Source organism: Esox lucius, chromosome 4 (genome assembly GCF_011004845.1).
Source record: "Esox lucius isolate fEsoLuc1 chromosome 4, fEsoLuc1.pri, whole genome shotgun sequence".
In the NCBI taxonomy this organism is placed as follows: Eukaryota; Metazoa; Chordata; class Actinopteri; order Esociformes; family Esocidae; genus Esox; species Esox lucius.
The window spans coordinates 17,976,774-17,995,494 of NC_047572.1; the positions used below are offsets into that span (position 1 = coordinate 17,976,774).

Consider the following 18,721-nt stretch of genomic DNA (forward strand, 5'->3'; position numbering starts at 1 on the left):
CAGGCCAGGTATTCCTGAGCAAGGCCATATCTAGCACTTCAGAAATCCTGAGGTCATGAGTCGCAGCACCCCCCTCCAAATAGAGCAAAAACTGAGTATTCAAAGTGGGTGAGGTATGTAAGTTGAATTCATCATCCCTTTACAAACATTATATACAGTATCTCACCAAAGTGAGTACACCCCTCACATCTTTGTAAATATTTGATTATATCTTTTCATGTGACAACACTGAAGAAATGACACTTTGCTACAATGTAAAGTAGTGAGTGTACAGCTTGTATAACAGTGTACATTTGCTGTCCCCACAAAATAACACAACACACAGCCATTAATGTCTAAACCGCTGGCAAACAAAAGTGCATACACCTCTAAATGAATGAATATGTCCAAATTGGGCCCAAAGTGTCAATATTTGGTGTGGCCACCATCATTTTCCAGCACTGCATTAACCCTCTTGAGCATGGAGTTCACCAGAGCTTCACATGTTGCCACTGGAGTCCTCTTCCACTCCTCCATTACGACATCACAGAGCTGGTGGATGTTAGAGACCTTGCGCTCCTCCACCTTCCGTTTGAGGATGCCCCACAGATGCTCAATAGGGTTTAGGTCGGGAGACATGCTTGGCCAGTCCATCACTTTTAGCAAGGCAGTGGTCATCTTGGAGGTGTGTTTGGGGTCGTTATCATGTTGGAATACTGCCCTGCAGTCTCTGAATGGAGGGGATCATGCTCTGCTTCAGAATGTCACAGTACATGTTGGCATTCATGGGTCCCTCAATGAACTGTAGCTCTCCAGTGCCGGCAGCACTCATGCAGCCCCAGACCATGACACTCCCACCACCATGCTTGACTGTAGGCAAGACACACTTGTCTTTGTACTCCTCACCTGGTTGCCGCCACAAACGCTTGACACCATCTGAACCAAATACGTTTATCTTGGTCTCATTGGACCACAGGACATGGTTCCAGTAATCCATGTCTTTAGTCTGCTTGTATTCAGCAATTTGATGCAGTGTGCGGCGTATGGTCTGAGCACTGACAGGCTGACCCCCCACCCCTTCAACCTCTGCAGCAATGCTGGCTGCACTCATACGTCCATTTCCCAAAGATAACCTCTGTATATGATGCTGAGCACGTGCACTCAACCATGGCGAGGCCTGTTCTGAGTGGAACCTGTCCTGTTAAACCGCTGTATGGTCTTGGCCACTGTGCTGCTGCTCAGTTTTAGGGTCTTGGCAATTTTCTTCTAGCCTAGGCCATCTTTATGTACAGCAACAATTTTTTTTTTTAAGATCCTTTTGAAGGAACAGCAAATTTACACTGTTATACAAGCTGTACACTCAGTACTTCACATTTTAGCAAATTGTCATTTCCTCAGTGTTGTCACATGAAAAGATGTAATCAAATATTTGCAAAAATGTGAGGGGTGTACTCACTTTTGTGAAATGCTGTATAATGCTAATCAGCCAGCCAGCTAGATTAGACGATACAAAAAATATCACCATAGTTACGATTACATCTATAGATTAATGACATTTAGCTGCCAACACAAAAGTTATTGTCAAATAACAAAAAATCATAGATTTCTGTAGAGACCAATCATGCTTCTCTGCTTTATCGCAAGTCATTGACTAATTTTACACAACCTATCCTACAATAGAGCTATGACTCTTTGTCACTGGAAAAGAAGGGCTTGTGACCGAATGTCTTTGCCAAGGGAAATATTTCATGAAACCAAGATCACTGCATGTCTGCCTGGCTTAATTTACTTCACAACACAATCATTACGATGGCAATAATGCAAGGAGATGGTGATCTTTAATTCTACAAAATCTCTGCTTTAGATTTAATTTTTATCAGTCCAGTACTTATACTACGCATGTCAAAAACAAAAACATTGTAAAAAAAAACATAGAGGACTTGGGTGTCGTCAGTGTTAGATACAGGCCTGGTCCTGAGGCAAGGTTCAGGGGTTCAGGTCCTCCTGAGATTCAACAGGAAACCAGAAATATTTCAAGGATCCAAAAGAATACCTCAGAAAGTAGCTCAGACTGACCCCAGTCTCCCATCAAAAACTATCACAGACACAGTGGCTCCGCCCCCTTTACCAGCACCAGATCACCAAAGAGACACTGACCAACTGCGAACCACACTGAGAGAGGATAGCCCACAGAATTCACTCCCATCGCATGAGCGTTAGGACGGCATGGGTGAACACGACTAAGCGAGCGACGTATTACTGACAGTGATGTGGCTGACCAGAGTGGTGTTATCGGCAGACTTGAATAGTACGACAGAGGTTTTGGTAGACACACAGTCATTGGTGAAGAGGGAGGATAAAATGGGTGAGACCATGCATCTTTCAGTGCTGGGGCATAAAGAGTCTACAATGTGTTTGTTCATCTTCACGCGTTGTGGCCTGTTGGTCAGGAAGAGACAGATTCATTATGCCTGTGAAACCAGGTGAGAAATGTTTAGCACAGTTCTCAAGTATGGCTGGAAATACCCCCCTGCTAATGACATCCGCTATTTATTTCACTTCAGCAATCTGTTATTTCCTAATTACTTTTACAATAAACTGTATCTTTCATCATGATGTTTTGAAGAACATCTTGTCCACTTCCTGTCTTATGTCATACTGTGTGCATTACTGTTCCAGCAGCCAGATAGTTGAAGCACGATGTCATCATTGTCAGTCAGCTAAAGCTGAGAGCTATTTGTAATTGTGTAGAACAATGGATGTGCAACAGAACAAATTTGATTAGCTTTGATGCATGAAATGTGATGTATAAGAGGGGATGAAGATGAAATGTGATGTATAAGAGGGGATGAAGGTGAAATGTGATGTATAAGAGGCGATGAAGATGAAATGTGATGTATAAGAGGCGATGAAGATGAAATGTGATGTATAAGAGGCAATGAAGATGAAATGTGATGTATAAGAGGGGATGAAGATGGACCTACAGTTGTAGACATCAATGGACAAATAAGGTATATCAACTCAAATAAAGTTATTAAAGACCATATTTTAATTATGACAGTATTGTACTGAAAGTGATAAGGATTGCAGCAACATTTACAATAGACAATTGAATTAAAATACAATATGCCACAGTAGGCCTAGTTGCCTAATTACTGTAGGCCTGTATGTAAAGGTTCACTATTAAAGGAAATATTGGTTAGTTCAGCCCTGTAGTGTCTACACGGGGAATGGCAGAAACAATGTGTTTGATGATGACACTAGATAGCCTTTGTAGCTAGATAAGCTAGCTGACATCTTACAAAATGTGCATTTGAATTTTATTGTCTATCCTGCCGAAGTAGAACTACTATGTCTGTCTGCTAGTGTCACCGGACACAGGGATAGCTTACTCGGTTTAGCCTTAGCAGCTAACTAGATAAAAGCCAGCCAGCTTGGCAAATAGCTTACTAGTTAGCTAGCTTGCCACCTAGATGGAGATACAGCTTACCTTTTAAAGAGAAAATGGCCTACTCAGCTCACCTTAAAAGTCCATATCAGCCTTTGTATTCCTCCAGGGCTTGAAAACAATTCTTCGTAGCTTTATCCCACCTTTTTTAGACTGGTAATGCTACACCAAGAATAAAATTAACAAGAGAAATGTATTAAGGAGATGCAGAATATACTGAGCCTGAATATGATACGCTGACAATAATACACAATTTGTGAAGTACTTCATTTCTAATAACATCTTTCCCCAATATCCTTTGAAATACAATTACCATTTGTCTGCCTTTGAATGTTGGATATCTTACAACTGGGTCCTTTAATTGTTAATGCATCTTATTCCATTGATGTGAATAAACTAAACTATCTTTGCTAACCACACAATTAAAAAAGAGAGTGTGCTGATTCATTGGAACATGAACCATGTCATGGTGCATCAAAATGATGTGGCTTATGTTTCCTTCCTGCACATCCCATGAGCAATATCTGGTCTGGCAGCATTTCCAACTGCCCCAGACAGTTGGTCTTGTTGGAGACTTACCCAAGAAAACATTGGTACTCCTGCTGCTCTCTCTTCATCTGACAATGTGTTTTCCTGTTCAGGAGCATCTGATCATAGAGGTGGAAGCCCAGGGCTGCTTATTTCTCCAAAGTGCAGGTTTGTTCTTCCCTTATTTCTCTATCTAATATCTTAGCCTACCCCTCCCGCGCTGTTAGATTTGTTCATCAGATTTGCAGATAATTAATTTCAGCAAACTGCACCAAAGAGAATACGTTTGCCTGTCACTTCTCTGTTTGATCTCTCATCTCACTTTTTTAATTTGTCAAAGTAAAACCTTCAGACGAAATGATACTCCCTAAGGCTGTGGGTTTAGGATTAAGTCAGCTCATTTGAAAACTGGGTGTCAAAACTTTGCTCTAGTCTTTATTAGATGACTAAGGGTGTGTTTTGGTTTGTGATGGTGATGTGTGAAAGGCGTTATAACACTTCCATTTTGCTAAGTTTACTAATCCTTATGATTACATAACATAAACAATAAGATTAAATAGAGGCTATTAGTCGATGCTGCCCATTTACAGAAATCTATGTGTAAATAGCCATGAAAACACAGATTCCAGAAGATCTGGAACCACAGCCAGTCTTTGTAATACTTCGGTCTCAATGGGACAACCCTGTTTAGTTAAATTAAAGTAAAATACAATTCATGTTGTTAATTAATGTCCACTGCCTAGGTCAAAATTAACCCTGACCCTTTCTATCCCCATCTGTAACTCAAACCATAACCCTAAACTTAACCAGAATGGTATTTCCATGTCCCTGCACCACAACCTTAACCATTGTGCATCATGTCCACAACCTCATTGTAAACACCCCATCATGACAAAATTAAGGCATGGATGTCGAAGCCTGTTGTGCATTTTCAAAATATATTCTCAATGAATGAATCAAATGGATTTTATAAAACACGTTTTATATCAGCTGTTCTCACAAAGTGCTTATAGGAATGCCCAGCCTAAATCCCCAAAAAGCAAGCAAAAACAAAAAATAGCTGCATGATGTAAAACTAATCACTCCACATATTCTAGTTCTCTTGATCCACATTGATTCTCCTAAAGTGGGATCTCTCCCTGGCTATCCAACAGCTACAACAGGGAATCAGGCGGCACTCTTGGATCACTGGTTCCTCTGGTGACTCGCTTGGGCTTGTCCATGTTTGGCTGTGGTTCATACCACACCACAGTGTGACTGAGAGGTGTAATTATAAATTGACAACAAGGCTCTGCTTTTTGATATCCCAGCTGTGATTTTCTGAAAAGATATCACTGTTGAGTCACTCATCCAAGGGAAGATTTACATGTTTTGAGCAATGCACTTTCAACTTGAAAATCATTGATGGCAGGGATTGAATGACGTGTCTTTTTCCATAGTATATTTTACTCTTCTTTAGTCTTCTTGAAATTACAATTCTCTATAATTACAGTGGTATTTAGTCCCTCACTCTGGCAATCTTTAAAAACTTAAATATTAACCTATCATACGTATTTGTTTGTACTGAACTGTCTGGAATAATACCCCAAAACTGTGTAAGTACTGTTTAACATATTTAGGGAAGGAAACATGGTTTTGTCAGTGTTTAAGGTGCATTATGTAACAGTTTCCATTTAAAATATCCGATAATAACCCTTACATATAATCAGTTAATGTTAAAAAAGAGTCTGGCAGAGTGTCAGGATTGGCACTATCCTCACTGCCATGGTTGCAAGTAAAACGTAGAAGGTCGGGACGTTCGTAGATGTGTAATGTCTTCAAGGTGTTTGAGGTGAAGGACAGTGACAAGCTATGTTTGGGTTCATGTAAACCAAGCGCTCCAGAAACAAAAATATACAGAAACAACGTGAGCATCAGACAAAGCACAGAGTAAATCAGCATACATTTGGATTTGATATTCGTTAAATGGTGAGAGCTGAAGATTGTATGAACAATGATGTAGAGTTGGCTACCTTTCGACTTGACAAGTAAGGTTACATTGAATGCCTAATTTAGCTAGTTGGCTAGATAATCAAGGAAAGCTATGTGTAAGGTACTAGATCGATGATGACAGAGAAACAATAATTCGACATAAAAAATCATTCAATATTCTTGTTTATTTTATTTGTATGAGCGCAGATACATTTTAGGAAGGTTTCTCAAAATTCTTTGGTTGAAACGATAAGGTAACGTTAGCTAGTTTAGTTATGTGTCTTAGAAGACACTCCTTTATTCCATTTCCTGCTGAAAAATAATGTTACAACCTGGTGTTCTCTGCAAAAGATAAAGAAAAATGAACATGCATTGTGGGTTGTTTGACCAAACCTAATGCATATGCGACTATTTCTCAGAAGAAACAATTACATTGCCTTTTAGCAGGATTTTGCCATGATTTTGCATCAAAATGTGCATATTATTCTTCCAGCTAGTGCTAGCAAGAACGATTATGGGTTCATGTGTGCTAGCTAGCCATCAACAAGTCTTTGAAATATGACAATGCATCTAACGCTAAAGATATCCCAGAAAACGTTTTGATTGGTTTAGTTGTTTTTCTTTGTTTTTTCTGTGTTCCATAGTTATGGAAAGGGCCCATCAACCTCGACCCCATCCAAAACGAAAGTCTCGAACATCGACAGTTGGAGGTGACACTGCTTTAGACCAGTCAGTATGCTCAGAGTTAGTAATGAAAATGTCAGATCCGAATGGAGTTATAGAACCGATATTCAACTCAATGCCGATAGGTGGCGTGAAAACTTGCATAGTGCACCTTTAAGAGTGTATGTGATCAGATTTGGATTGGGTTGATGCCCTTCTACGGCCCTGTCCAGCTCTCCTTGTGTAACGGCCCGTCTCCTGTCGTCTCCTCCATGCTTGAGACTGTACTGGGGTGCACATCAAACCTTCTTGCAACAGCATGCATGGATGTGCCATCCTGGAAGAGCAGGACTACCTTTGCAAACTGAATGGGCTGCAGGTACCATCTCATGCTACCAATAGTGACAAGGATACTAGCAAAATGCAAAACGGGATATGAGTCAGTCAGGAAGGACAAGGAGAGGGCAATTGTCTGTGGCCTCCACCAGCAAAACCATTCCCTTTTTGGGGTTGTCTTTCTGTTGCCTCTCCAGTGCACCTGTTGTCACTTTCGTTTGCACCAAAACAGGTGACACTTATTCACAATCGCTTATGCTTCCTAACTGGACAGATTGATATCACTGAGGTTTAATCGACTTGGTGTTATATGATGATGATAACGGGTTCCCTTCATTTTTTTGAGCAGTGTGTTTAGATCAGTACATGGCCTCAGACGTTTAAGGATTATTTGATGTGCCTTAATACAAAATTCAATTGGTGTTAAATGAAGTGAAGTTATGTTGTGAGCTGAATGTTATGTTGTGAGCTAGTTAATCATTTTTAAAGAGTTTTCATGACTGTACCATTTAATGGCTATATCTGGAATTACCTAAACATTTTGTAGTCCTACTGATACAATTTTACAAAGTTATTATACTTACACAATGTCTTATATGTTATAATTATACATGATTTTCTCTGTTAGTGTCCATCAGTGATGGCTTTTCATTATGTGTCCAACTAAGTCAAGAATGAAATGGAAAGTGAAACTGTTAAATTATTATAAATCATAACAGTAAATCATCAAGTGGCAATTTTAGATTGTTTAGAATGAGAAGAGAATGTGTACAAATGCATAAATAAAAAAATAAAAAATGTATGTGTGGATTGATGAAAAAAATTATGTATTTATTCCATTTTAGTATATTGCTGTAATGTCACAACATTAAGAAAATGTGAAGTGGTCTGAATACTTTCTGAATGCACTGTATAAAGAGATTGTTAAAACTGATGGAAATTGTCGTTATTGTCCTTGAGACATGAGAGATGTTGTTCAGCAACAGGGTTTGTGGACCAAACAATCACTCTAAATTTTAAACAGTTTTCTGGCCAGCAGTTTTTTAAATTGAATATCATATAGAGAAAATATTTTTAAAAATGTATCTGAAATATTATGATTCTTCCATTTTTAAAGCAGTTGTTTTTGTATTTTCCTGTAGCTTTCTACACAGTATACTCCTATCTAGCAAGTGAATTTGTCATTACATTTCAGCTTCATTTAATTTTGGATGCCTAAAATTATATAATAGAGTTCCTTGGATAAGCTTTGGGGGTAGGTACCATTTAGCATAACCACATGTTACAGATGGATTTGCAGTAGTATACACATCAAAAGTCCAAATGCAAAGTTACACCTCACCTTAGCATTTCCAGAAGTTTAGCAGAAAACTGTAATTCTGAAGATTGCTGAAATTATGCTGGAAATGTTATACGAGGAGTATGACATCCTAGAGATGATCATGTCAGCCAGCCTATTTCTTACAATTCAAAATCATACAGGAAAAACAGCACATTACATGTCTTGAACACAATTAGATGCCATAGTACACAAACAACAGAGAGCTGTTAAGGCTCATGAGCACCACTTTCACAACTACTGGCTAACAGTTTAAAATGAAAGCAGCGCAAAGCAGGGCAATTTAATCAAAACAGTCATGAGGAGATTTTCAACCCTTTGGGGTGAGATAATCTTTCACAGAAACATACAGAAACAAAGGAAATGGATCTTTAGCAGGCTAACAGTTCGTCCCAATTAGCCAATAAAAGGAAGAAATATACCAAAACATTAACTTATGATGATTCGCCATAGATTTGAGGCAAAATGGCATGTTTATAACACATGACCAGAGTTTTTAAAAGTTTTGGTTTAAGCCCTATGGGTTAAACCAAAACTAAAATGGATACATAAAAAGTCATTTATTGGTCAAGCCAGGATAGGTGAATATAAGCAGAATCCCAAATGTCAATAAAGATTCACACCATAGATTTGATAAATGAAATAGGGCACTTAAGGTTAGAGGTGAGGACAGTCCATACCCATCTGAAGGCTTGGCAGTAATAAACAATCTTGTTTGTGGTGCTATATTAAATGCAGATGAAATTGCTAAAATAATCTAGCCTACAGAATCTCAGTCAGTCCAAGCCAGGCCACCACTGTACATGAATTCCCATTCTGGACATTAGGAGACATAACAACTTGTTTACTAGTTATCTGGCTCCGAGGTGTCTAGCTGCTTACTCTCTTCCCCTCTCTCACCCCTCGCGTAAGGCAAGGTCAGATTACTACCCAGCCAATCAATTATTAGCCAAGTGTAGTCTATGCATTGTTGCTTGGCCCTGATTGGTCAAATAGCCTGACCAAAGCTTCCAAAGGGTTATGAATGGTTTTAACCATATTTCTTCCTATTTTTTTGGGAACATCTTTTTTCCTATTTAGTGTTATCCTTTTGAGGGCGTGGTTGGACTTATGCCTTTCGGGTGCATTGTAAAATGTAAGTGCTACTTGTTCTCAAGTCATCATTGTAGGGTGTGCTAGTTTAGCTTATTCAGTTCCTCCACTGTATTACTTAAATTACTGTAGTCTGCAATGACCTGTTATTTTCTTTTCCTATTTAATATCCATCTGATTGGCTGGTGTGTGTAGTATCATCAACTGCCTTCCTATTTCTGTAATACCATCCACCATTCACTACTTATTAAATAAATTCCTCTTTTTGCACTATCCTGGAAGTTGCCATGTCTCTCCAATAGAAGATAGGTGGTCTTCTATTGGAAGGCCTCCCGCACCATCGCCACTGCTTCCTCATGATACAAAATCCCTTCAGTCGGCCCTAGCCTGTCATTGTCTAATCCCCGGTGGATCTTTCTGCGAGTCAGGGGTGGATGTGAGCCATCTCCTCTACATTGCCGGTCATTCTGAGCCTGGCGGGAACAGACCAGGAATCATAGAGCTGGGCCGCAACATCTCTGACATGTCTTCTCAGTTTGAAACCTGCCGTGTTTCCACCGTGTGTCACTGAGTGCCTGTGGCTCTGCATAGTCACTGTAGTGTTGATAACATCACATTTGGTGCTTAGTTCAGCTTTTGCCATTTTGCAGCCTTCCCGTGGTCTGCTGTGGTTAGTTACCCATGCCGGTTCACCAGGCCGCTTATGTCATGGTTTGGTAAAGAGAAAGGAATGTTCACCTGAAAGAAAGTAAACTGTAAACAAAAATCTTACGCTTTCAAGAAAAAAAGTTTTGATATATGAAGAGCAGAATAGCTGGGTAACAACACTGGACCTCCCCTCAAGTGGTAGTCACTCTGGCACTTTGTTGCTGTCCATTAAATATCAGAGGAAAAGCCTCTCCAGAATCACTGACTTTGATCCCAAATGTGCCAAAAGCCACGGAATCGCCCCTGAACTAAGAATCCCACCCATGTAGATTGACCAGTCAATCACTGACTGTTTGAACATGTGATGCATCCAGCGGGAGCCAATGCAACAAGCGCTGCAACTTGTTTGCTTAAGATCTTTTCATTGTCAAATCAACAAATTCTTTTTTTTAACTTAGAATACAACATTCCCTCCTAGCTCACGTGCCTCTGATGTTGTTCTGTGGAAACACAATTCCTTAATTTATGAGCGGAATTCTAATCAAGGGGATTTCATCTGCCACTGTGGGTGAAGTGAAATAACCAATGGATGTGCAGGATTCCACAGTAAATTATTCTTGCCTATCGTTTTACCCTTCATCTGTCTTTAAGTCTCTCCTCTCTAAGCCCTCTTTTCTTTCGGTCTGTCCTTTGTTTTGTTCTTTTACGTGGAGTTGCAGGTGTGAAGGGGTGGTTCCTTAAGCTTGTCTTGAAGGAACCTCTACATTTTGGCACACAATGACAAATGGGTTAGCAATTTTCCGCCTGATTTGGGAGCAACAAAGCACAGTTCCACATTCACCAGCAGGTAATAGGCATGGCTCATGGCTCATCTCCAAATACTGCTGCTTGGGCCATACAGTAAGATGTTGTAAGAAAAATAGAGATGTTATTGACTTTTGCAATGAAACTGTTTATTTAATGTTTTCCTCACGCATATGATGTATAAACACATGCAAATGTGTGGCTATGAAAATGATGGATGATATTTGTTTTAGCAGCACAGACTATTTCCAAGCATCGCAGTGTTCCTTTATTACAAAAAGAACAACTGAAGCACTTGTGTCTTTAATACCATATATAAAAATATTGTTTGAATGAACATTTCTTTTACATCATATGTGTAGGCTCTGATATGTGTGTTGTTCTCATCCATCAATGGTCCATTTCATGAAGGAGGTAAAGTAAGCATGGCCTGTCTTTACTCTAATAGCCCCCTTTACACCCACACATTTTATCCACCATGTATTTTCCCAAAAGTCATGTGCATTAGCAAAACCATTACCACATTATGGTATCATTACATTATCATAACACAGGTCTTATTTCAGCATCTTAAACCGCAATGCACTTCTACACCATGTATATAATGAGCTGCATCCATCTTTAATGACCATTTCTAATGCTGTGCTGTTAACCAGTGTTATTGCTGCTGATTGAATTACAAACAAAATCCAGAAGGAATGTTTAAAGTGGAAACTATGGAAATGAACCAATTGACCTTTGTTCTGACCCTAACGATCTTCGGTCCCTTTGGGAGAGAGAACTGTCAGGCTGCCCCACAGCCAGATAATCAAAGGGACCCCTGAACTGACTGGGACCAAAAATTGACCCAGGCGTTTCTAACATCTGTGCACTTTTCCTGGCATTTTTAACATCTTTACCCACACTTTTCAGTCTGTCCCTTGGGCCCGTCTTTTTGTCAAAATATTGATAGTTTTACATAAAACAATTCAAAAGCATATGTACCACTCATTGGCATATTGCACTCATATTATATTTATAATATTCAGTACTCCTACCCATATTGTTCATATTCACCATTCTACACTCTGCTAGTTAAAATTTGCATGTAAATTATTGCAATATTTTTGCTTTAAATATTTCTTAATTCTTACTACATAAATATTGTGTGCCATGTCAAAAGAATTTAATTGTTCAGAATGTCGCTGTGTTATTTGGTCCATTTGATAAATAAACTTTTAACCTTGAACCTGAACCCCCATTTTAGAATGGCCCACTGAGCTAAAACTGAATTTGCGAGAATTGCCAGTTCACCTTTTGGGATTTATGCGGTTGTTATAAGAGCACACACAGACCAATATCATCAAGCCCCCTGCCCAACTCCTTTCTCCACCCTCATGTATAAATGATCATTACAAATCTATAATTCCATAATGATGATGTTTTTATCGACTACTGGTATGTCAGGCTATTTGTGGAATTAATCTAATGTCTGTACAGTTCCTAACAAATGTTCACCTGACACAAAAACATTGAATCAAATTACATTTTGGTTTCTGAGATTTTCTTTTTGCCATGTCCAACAATTCATCAATGAGTGGAGCAATGTCTGGAGCCATGCAGTTAAGTGATTGATTTGAGCTGGTGCATACGAAAACCAGAGCGTGTGGTGTGTGTATGTGTGTGTGTATGTGCATGTGTGTGTGTGTATGTGTGTGTGTATGTGTGTGTGTATGTGCACGTGTATGTGCATGTGTGTATGTGTGTGTGTATGTGTGTGTTTATGTGTGTGTGTATGTGCGTGTGTGTGTGTGAACGTGCCTTGACGGGGCACTCCAGCCTCAGAGTCCGGCCGGGTGAGTATGTCCTGTAGGGATAACCTGTCATGGTGCTGAGAGCCTAATTGATGCCTCATGCTTTTCAGGGGGCAATTATAGCGCCCAAATGTCAAGAGCTAATTTGTGTCTTTGTAATGTGGACACATGGGCTGGGGATGGCAGAGGTGTTGCACATGAAACCAGCAGAAGGACCGGCAGATGTGAGGTGGATGTGGGGATGGTGGGGGGTTGACTGCGGTTCAGTTGTGAGAGTTTTTGTGAGGGTTTTGTGAGGGTTTTGGGGGGGGGGGTTTTGGGGGGGGGGGATTTTGGGGGGTCGTCGCTCCCACTCCTGCTTTGTAGTGGGAGCGACGATCGTCGACAAAGACGAGATTTGAGGGTAGGGTGGTTGAGACGTTTGCTTTTCACAGAATACATTTTACAAAAAGTCCCTGACACACGCTGGATTCCTTGGGATATGCAGTAACATGGTATTATTTTTACAGTGTACTGAACCATCTGAGTCAAACAGCTGTTGCACACGCCAGGTGTCAGTCTGTGTTGGTTTCCCAAATATTAGTGCCTTACCCCTGAGTATTGTAGAGTTGGGTACTACATAGAGAACCGGGGGCCGTCTGGGATGCAGTTGGTTCTAGCAACACATTGCTCCTCCCTTGGTCTTCCAGCTCTTCTCTATGAGATGCATGATACACCGCCCTCACCTTCTGGGATGTCTTACAGTGATCGCTGGTCTACGGAAGTAACAGTCTAAATGTACTTGGTGAAGAAATAATAAACGTGATCAGAGTTCTAATGTATGTGAGCCATATACAAAATATGGTGTAGTGAAAACAGTTCTATGAGGTTTTTGGCGAGATTTATTTATTTCATGGAGATCTAAAGAGAAGAGCATATATTCTTTAAGAGCTTAAAGCTCTGTTAGTAAAGTGTTAATAACTAAAATGTGCTGAGCCTAACTGCAGTCAAAAGTAGACGAGAAAATCAACAAGGACAGGTTTGATATATGTAAGCAGCAAGGCATGGTGTATTACCTGGACACTCTGCTTAGCCATGTTAAATTGGTAATATAGGACATACCCCTGAGCCTTATTGAGCATATAAACCAATTACCAATTTAATCAGACCAGGAAAAAGTGATGTCATACCTGTGGTATACGATCTCATACACCACAGCAATCAGCCAATCAGCATATACTGTATATAAAAAACATTGAAGGAGTACATCGTAATACAACAGCATATGGGTCCATGATTATTCTGTATGGCATACAGGTTCATTAACGTATGGCTTTACCTTTTTTAGGCTACATAAATCTTCCTGGATGAGCATTAGTCTAACATCTTCAGATGATGAAATCTCTTCCACTCATTCTGGTCTTTTGGGGGGATTTTCTTCTCGGTCAACAGGATCTCTGCGGGTTTATAAAGTAGACATAATCAAAGTAACTCCTCCACTTTAAGGGATTCATGAACAAAAATATCAAGTGCATAATAGCATACTTTTATCCCACTCTTATTATGTCGGTAGACCTACCATGTACACAGACCTAATCCATGCACACACCATTGGAACTCATAATTTGGTGAGCATGACAATTTACTATTGAATAAACAAACACCACAGAGCCTAAAATCAATAGTTGTAGGATTTCAACAACGCATAGAGACAGACACCTCCTGTTAGAAGTGGCCAGGGCTTTATAACAGCAGGTGAGCCGAGGTCTTGGCACTTACCCTTGCACTGTTCCAGAGGCCAGCCTTTTTAAAGATAGAAATTATGCCCACTGATAATTGGGGCAGACAACAAAGCCACCTATATTACCAGCAGGCAGTGGTGCTGTTGCTAACCTCCCACATCCCCAGCTGAAAACCAGACCTGAGATCAGACGATGAGGAGAACCGGGAACACCTGCACACGCTGCCTAACTGGACTGAGTGCTGAGATAGACACGGGAAGATCACTGACGTCCACACCTGCCCCGTGGACTCAACACACACCCACTCACACACACTCACACAGACACCTCCACCTGATTGGGTTTCCTGTAAGCCTTTGAGGCCGTGGCTGAGGAGGTGATGAAAGTCAGGAAGCATCCATTAAGTGTGTTAGAGAGAGAGAGAGAGAGCTCCCAGAGTGGGCATGGATGAGGGCTTTAAGTGTTTTCAGTAAGGAGCCACAGACCACCTGCTGGAGGCGGCGGGGGGAACAAAAGCAACTGTCTAAAGGCCAGGCTGACTCCAAAACATCAGTTCAACAAGTGCCAAAGAGCCCTTCTGGGCATCAGGTATCAAAAGTCAGGGGGGAAACCTGTTTAGAGACGTGACCCTTCAAAATGTCAATGGAGAACACTTACATTTACACAAAGTCCCCTTTTTCTTGCCCAGAAAGGTGAAGGCTATGTGTCTGTCTTTGAAATATGACTTTGGATCTTTTGGTTTCCCCTGCAAAACGTTACCATCCAACAGAGGGAAAAACTGAGATTAGCTAGTTCATTTTACATGGAAACCATTTGGAATATCACCCGTTGGAAGTTGCCAGTCCTTAAATTCATGGCTAATGCAATGATCTCTGTTGAGGATCATATTTTTGTAATAAAACATACATTTGATAGCAGTTACTTTTACAATTGAGCATCTGTTTTTCTTTTATTTCAGTTGCAGGAATTTGAAGAAAACGGACCACGTCTGTTTAAATGTAATGTGTGTGTATCAGAATTTATGTTCATGCAGTGGATATCCAGGGAATGTACACATAACTATAGAGATTATGTAGGTGTTGTGATGGGAAAGTCCCATTGTGTCATACAAGACGCAGAGTTGGCAACAGAGCTGAATCCCCATGTCAAGACAGCAGCTGGCCTGCCATCACAGAGATGTGAAGATCATAGGCCCATGGTGTTCATGCTTCAACACAGACATCCTCTCAACTGTTTGAGGAAACTCCACAAAGATGTCAAGATTTTTCTTTTAAAAGAACAAAGAAATATGTCTTTCCAGCAATTGTTCAATCGCATGTTCTATAGAAAGTGTCTAATTGTGTTTTCTTCCCCCGATATTGTTTTATTGGAATTGGATGGAAGAATGCAATTATTTAGAAAACTATTCATCCTCCTTTCAAGACAAGACCCTATATGTAATTTCAATATAACTGAAATTGCATGACATTTTGAAACAGTCTCTTGGTAAAATTATGGCACACAAAGAAATATCCAGCATCTTTGTTTGACACGTTCTGCTACAGTCAAGCTGTCAGCAGATGAGAAAAAGTTAAGGTGTTATAAAAGGAAAGGGTACAAAGGCTTTCCTTTAGTCGGGACGCCGGAGAGATGTCTTGGCCAACTTGACTTGCTTTCATTGTTCAATAATACTATTAATCAGGACTATCATTCTGCAACTGTCAACAGAGCTTACTTACTTCTTATCATGCTGACCTCCAGTTTTATACAGCTGCCAAGCCGCTGGATGGACCTGAAGTAAAGGTCATTTTTTATTTGGCCTGGTCATGTCATTGTGGCTTTGAAGTTTTTATGCATGCATGGGAACCTGGTGCTTGTCTCTCAACGTAATGGCAATCATAAAAAAGGACAACATTGATCTCATGAATAGGTTTATAAGTTTGAACTCACCAAATTCAAAATACCAAGATATAGCCACCAAAGATTCTTCTAATTCTTTTGAAAATGTGAACTTTTTCTGAGATTGAGGTTTTAAAAGCTTGTTTGCTCTCATTAAAAATGTATGAATAAACAGTGTAATCTTAACTTATTAACCCAACTTTAAAAACATTTTCTAAAGTATATAATTACCTTTGGCAAACAGACTATCAAAAAGACAAATCCAGTTTACTGACTTTAATGAGAAGGAATTGCCCACAGACTTTAAATGTGATTCATACAACGGAGGGCTTTTTTGAGACAAATTCTGCAGATTAAAGTATTTCCCTACATTATGTTAAGACAAGTGAACTTTTAGAAATACAGTGATATAGAAAAACTGCTATCCCCAGATTAAAATAAATAATTTATTCTCTATATGGATATAATATCTAGTGGTTTCTCTATACAGTACTGTATATTTAACTGTACAAATATATTCTGAAATAAATAAATATATATCATAAATATATGTACCTAGAAATGAATAAATAATACATTTTTAAATGACTTCTGTAATAATATAACATCTTTCTGCTTTATCTTGTCTGTATAAAGAATATAAAACAGTTGAATTCCTTCAAAGTCCTTCTACAATAAACACAGCCCTTCCAACACATCATATTACCCCTAAATAAAAAAAAAGTTCTTTATAGGATCTAATGGATTTGGCAGTTCCAACAACAGAATTAAGCAGTTCAAACTCTATGTCATATTGGTATAATTCCAACTATATCCTTAGTCCAATAGACACTTCCTGAAGCATATTGGCCCTCAAACAAAATGAGTGACCGTTCCTCCTGCCCTCCCTCATCAGCATCTCTTCCTCTGATCCTCTTACTGTTCCTCTCCTATTCCACACGACAGCTACTCTCAGGGGTCAGTTGGCCCCTGGAACAAACAGCCTCCTCATGCCTTGGCGTGCAGGTTGACAATGTCAGACATTCTAGACTGTCTTCCTGGCCGCTGAGAGCCGGCCTGTACATTCCGAGGGGAGGCCCTGGCTAGCCTTTATCCCCAGTGCAGGCTAGTCCTACCCTGGCCGTTTGGCTCGACTGTCTAATACAGCCAGCCACATTTCCTGGCCTGAGCACATTGCTGCTTCCCACAGCAAGAGAGACTGGAGCTTAATAAGAAGCTATTCCTGATCTGATCTGGGATGGTGGGTTCTGGACAGTTTCAGCTGTGGCCCAGAATCTCCTTGTACAGCTCCGGTACCCGGTCAGGGTCCACTGGCCGGGGTAGAAAGTGGGTGAACTTCTGGTGTCGCCTGGACTTTGTTCCATCCCGAGAAGTACCGTCCTTGTTTAACGCAACAAAGTAGCGAGTCCCTTTGTCTCCATGCTTGTAAAGGTTGGATGAGTACGTATTGTACCAGTTCTCCTCAAATTGCTCCCTGAAGACACACTCGGCTGTTAGTTTCTCCTGGATAGGATAGCAAAAACAAGGGAGTCAGAGTCCATTGACAGTAAGAAAAGAGACCAGGAGGTGGATGAATTTGTGTTAAGGATGGACCAAGGTGATATGAACATTACTAGTTAAAAACTGAATCTATATTGCAGTGACATTAAAAGCCAAGGAAACTCATTTATGCCACCTGCTGGTTTCATATAAATTATATTGGACAAGAAAAAACAACCAGAGACACTTCCCAAAACATTTGTTAGAGTTGGGACTGCAGAAACAGCAGAGAGGCAATGAATTAGAGTAATACTTACAGAACCATAGAGCTCTCCCTTGTCATTCATGCCCAGGTAGAGACCACTGTCCACTCCTCGAATGCTTATCAATCCAACTGCAAGGCTTATAAATTCTAAAATACCTGGAGAGGAATAAATCAAAGTGTATTTCACAAAAGCCTTAAATCACAAATAGCAGACATTATAGCCAAACATACTTTCACAGAATTCCACTGATATTATTGAACAATTTATAACCGTTTCATAAAACTGCTGTACGCTTAACATTTGCATGGATAACTGTAGTAAACAGATTTATTTCCGACACAAATGATCATCATTATGATAGCAAAATTATTTCGATTTCAAAGATTATAACAAATATATGGTATAAATAAAAAACCATAATAACCATACGTTATTGTGTAATATGTGTGATAAGCATAACACATGAATAACTTGATAATTACCAAATCGACTGTGGTCCTTTCTTGTCCCTTGCACAGTTCCGTCCGGAAGTATTTCCAGATGAAATCCAGTTCTACAGTATAGCTGCCTTCTACGGAGAATCCCTTTTAAATGCGTTAAATCGGCTGTTGGACTCCGAGACAACCTTTCCCCAGCACCCGGTACAAGATGTTCACCCTGACCCAGTAGTACCGCTGGACTCTCCCCAAGAGACGTCAGAAGAAAATGGGAACCGACGTTTCCCACACCATCAATGCCGTGCAAGAAGCTTCCAACTTCACCCAGAGCAGCCATAG

The 18,721-nt window shown here is 40.0% G+C and overlaps 1 protein-coding gene and 1 long non-coding RNA gene across 2 annotated transcripts; one reads left to right on the forward strand and one right to left on the reverse strand.

The window, feature by feature from the left end:
* The first annotated feature begins 2,680 nt into the window (after nucleotides 1-2,680).
* Nucleotides 2,681-6,852, forward strand: LOC105026490. The gene is made up of 3 exons (XR_829197.2): nucleotides 2,681-2,990; nucleotides 4,069-4,123; nucleotides 6,571-6,852. It is a non-coding gene; the product is annotated as an uncharacterized LOC105026490 (long non-coding RNA).
* Nucleotides 6,853-16,768: 9,916 nt separating this feature from the next.
* fgf20b (fibroblast growth factor 20b) lies at nucleotides 16,769-18,719 on the reverse strand. Its single transcript, XM_010897994.3, has 3 exons — nucleotides 18,428-18,719; nucleotides 17,997-18,100; nucleotides 16,769-17,703 (listed from the first exon to the last, which is right to left on the reverse strand). The coding sequence occupies exons 1-3, from the start codon at nucleotides 18,717-18,719 to the stop codon at nucleotides 17,458-17,460; spliced, it is 642 nt and encodes a 213-aa protein (XP_010896296.1). The 3' UTR covers nucleotides 16,769-17,457.
* Nucleotides 18,720-18,721: the final 2 nt, after the last annotated feature.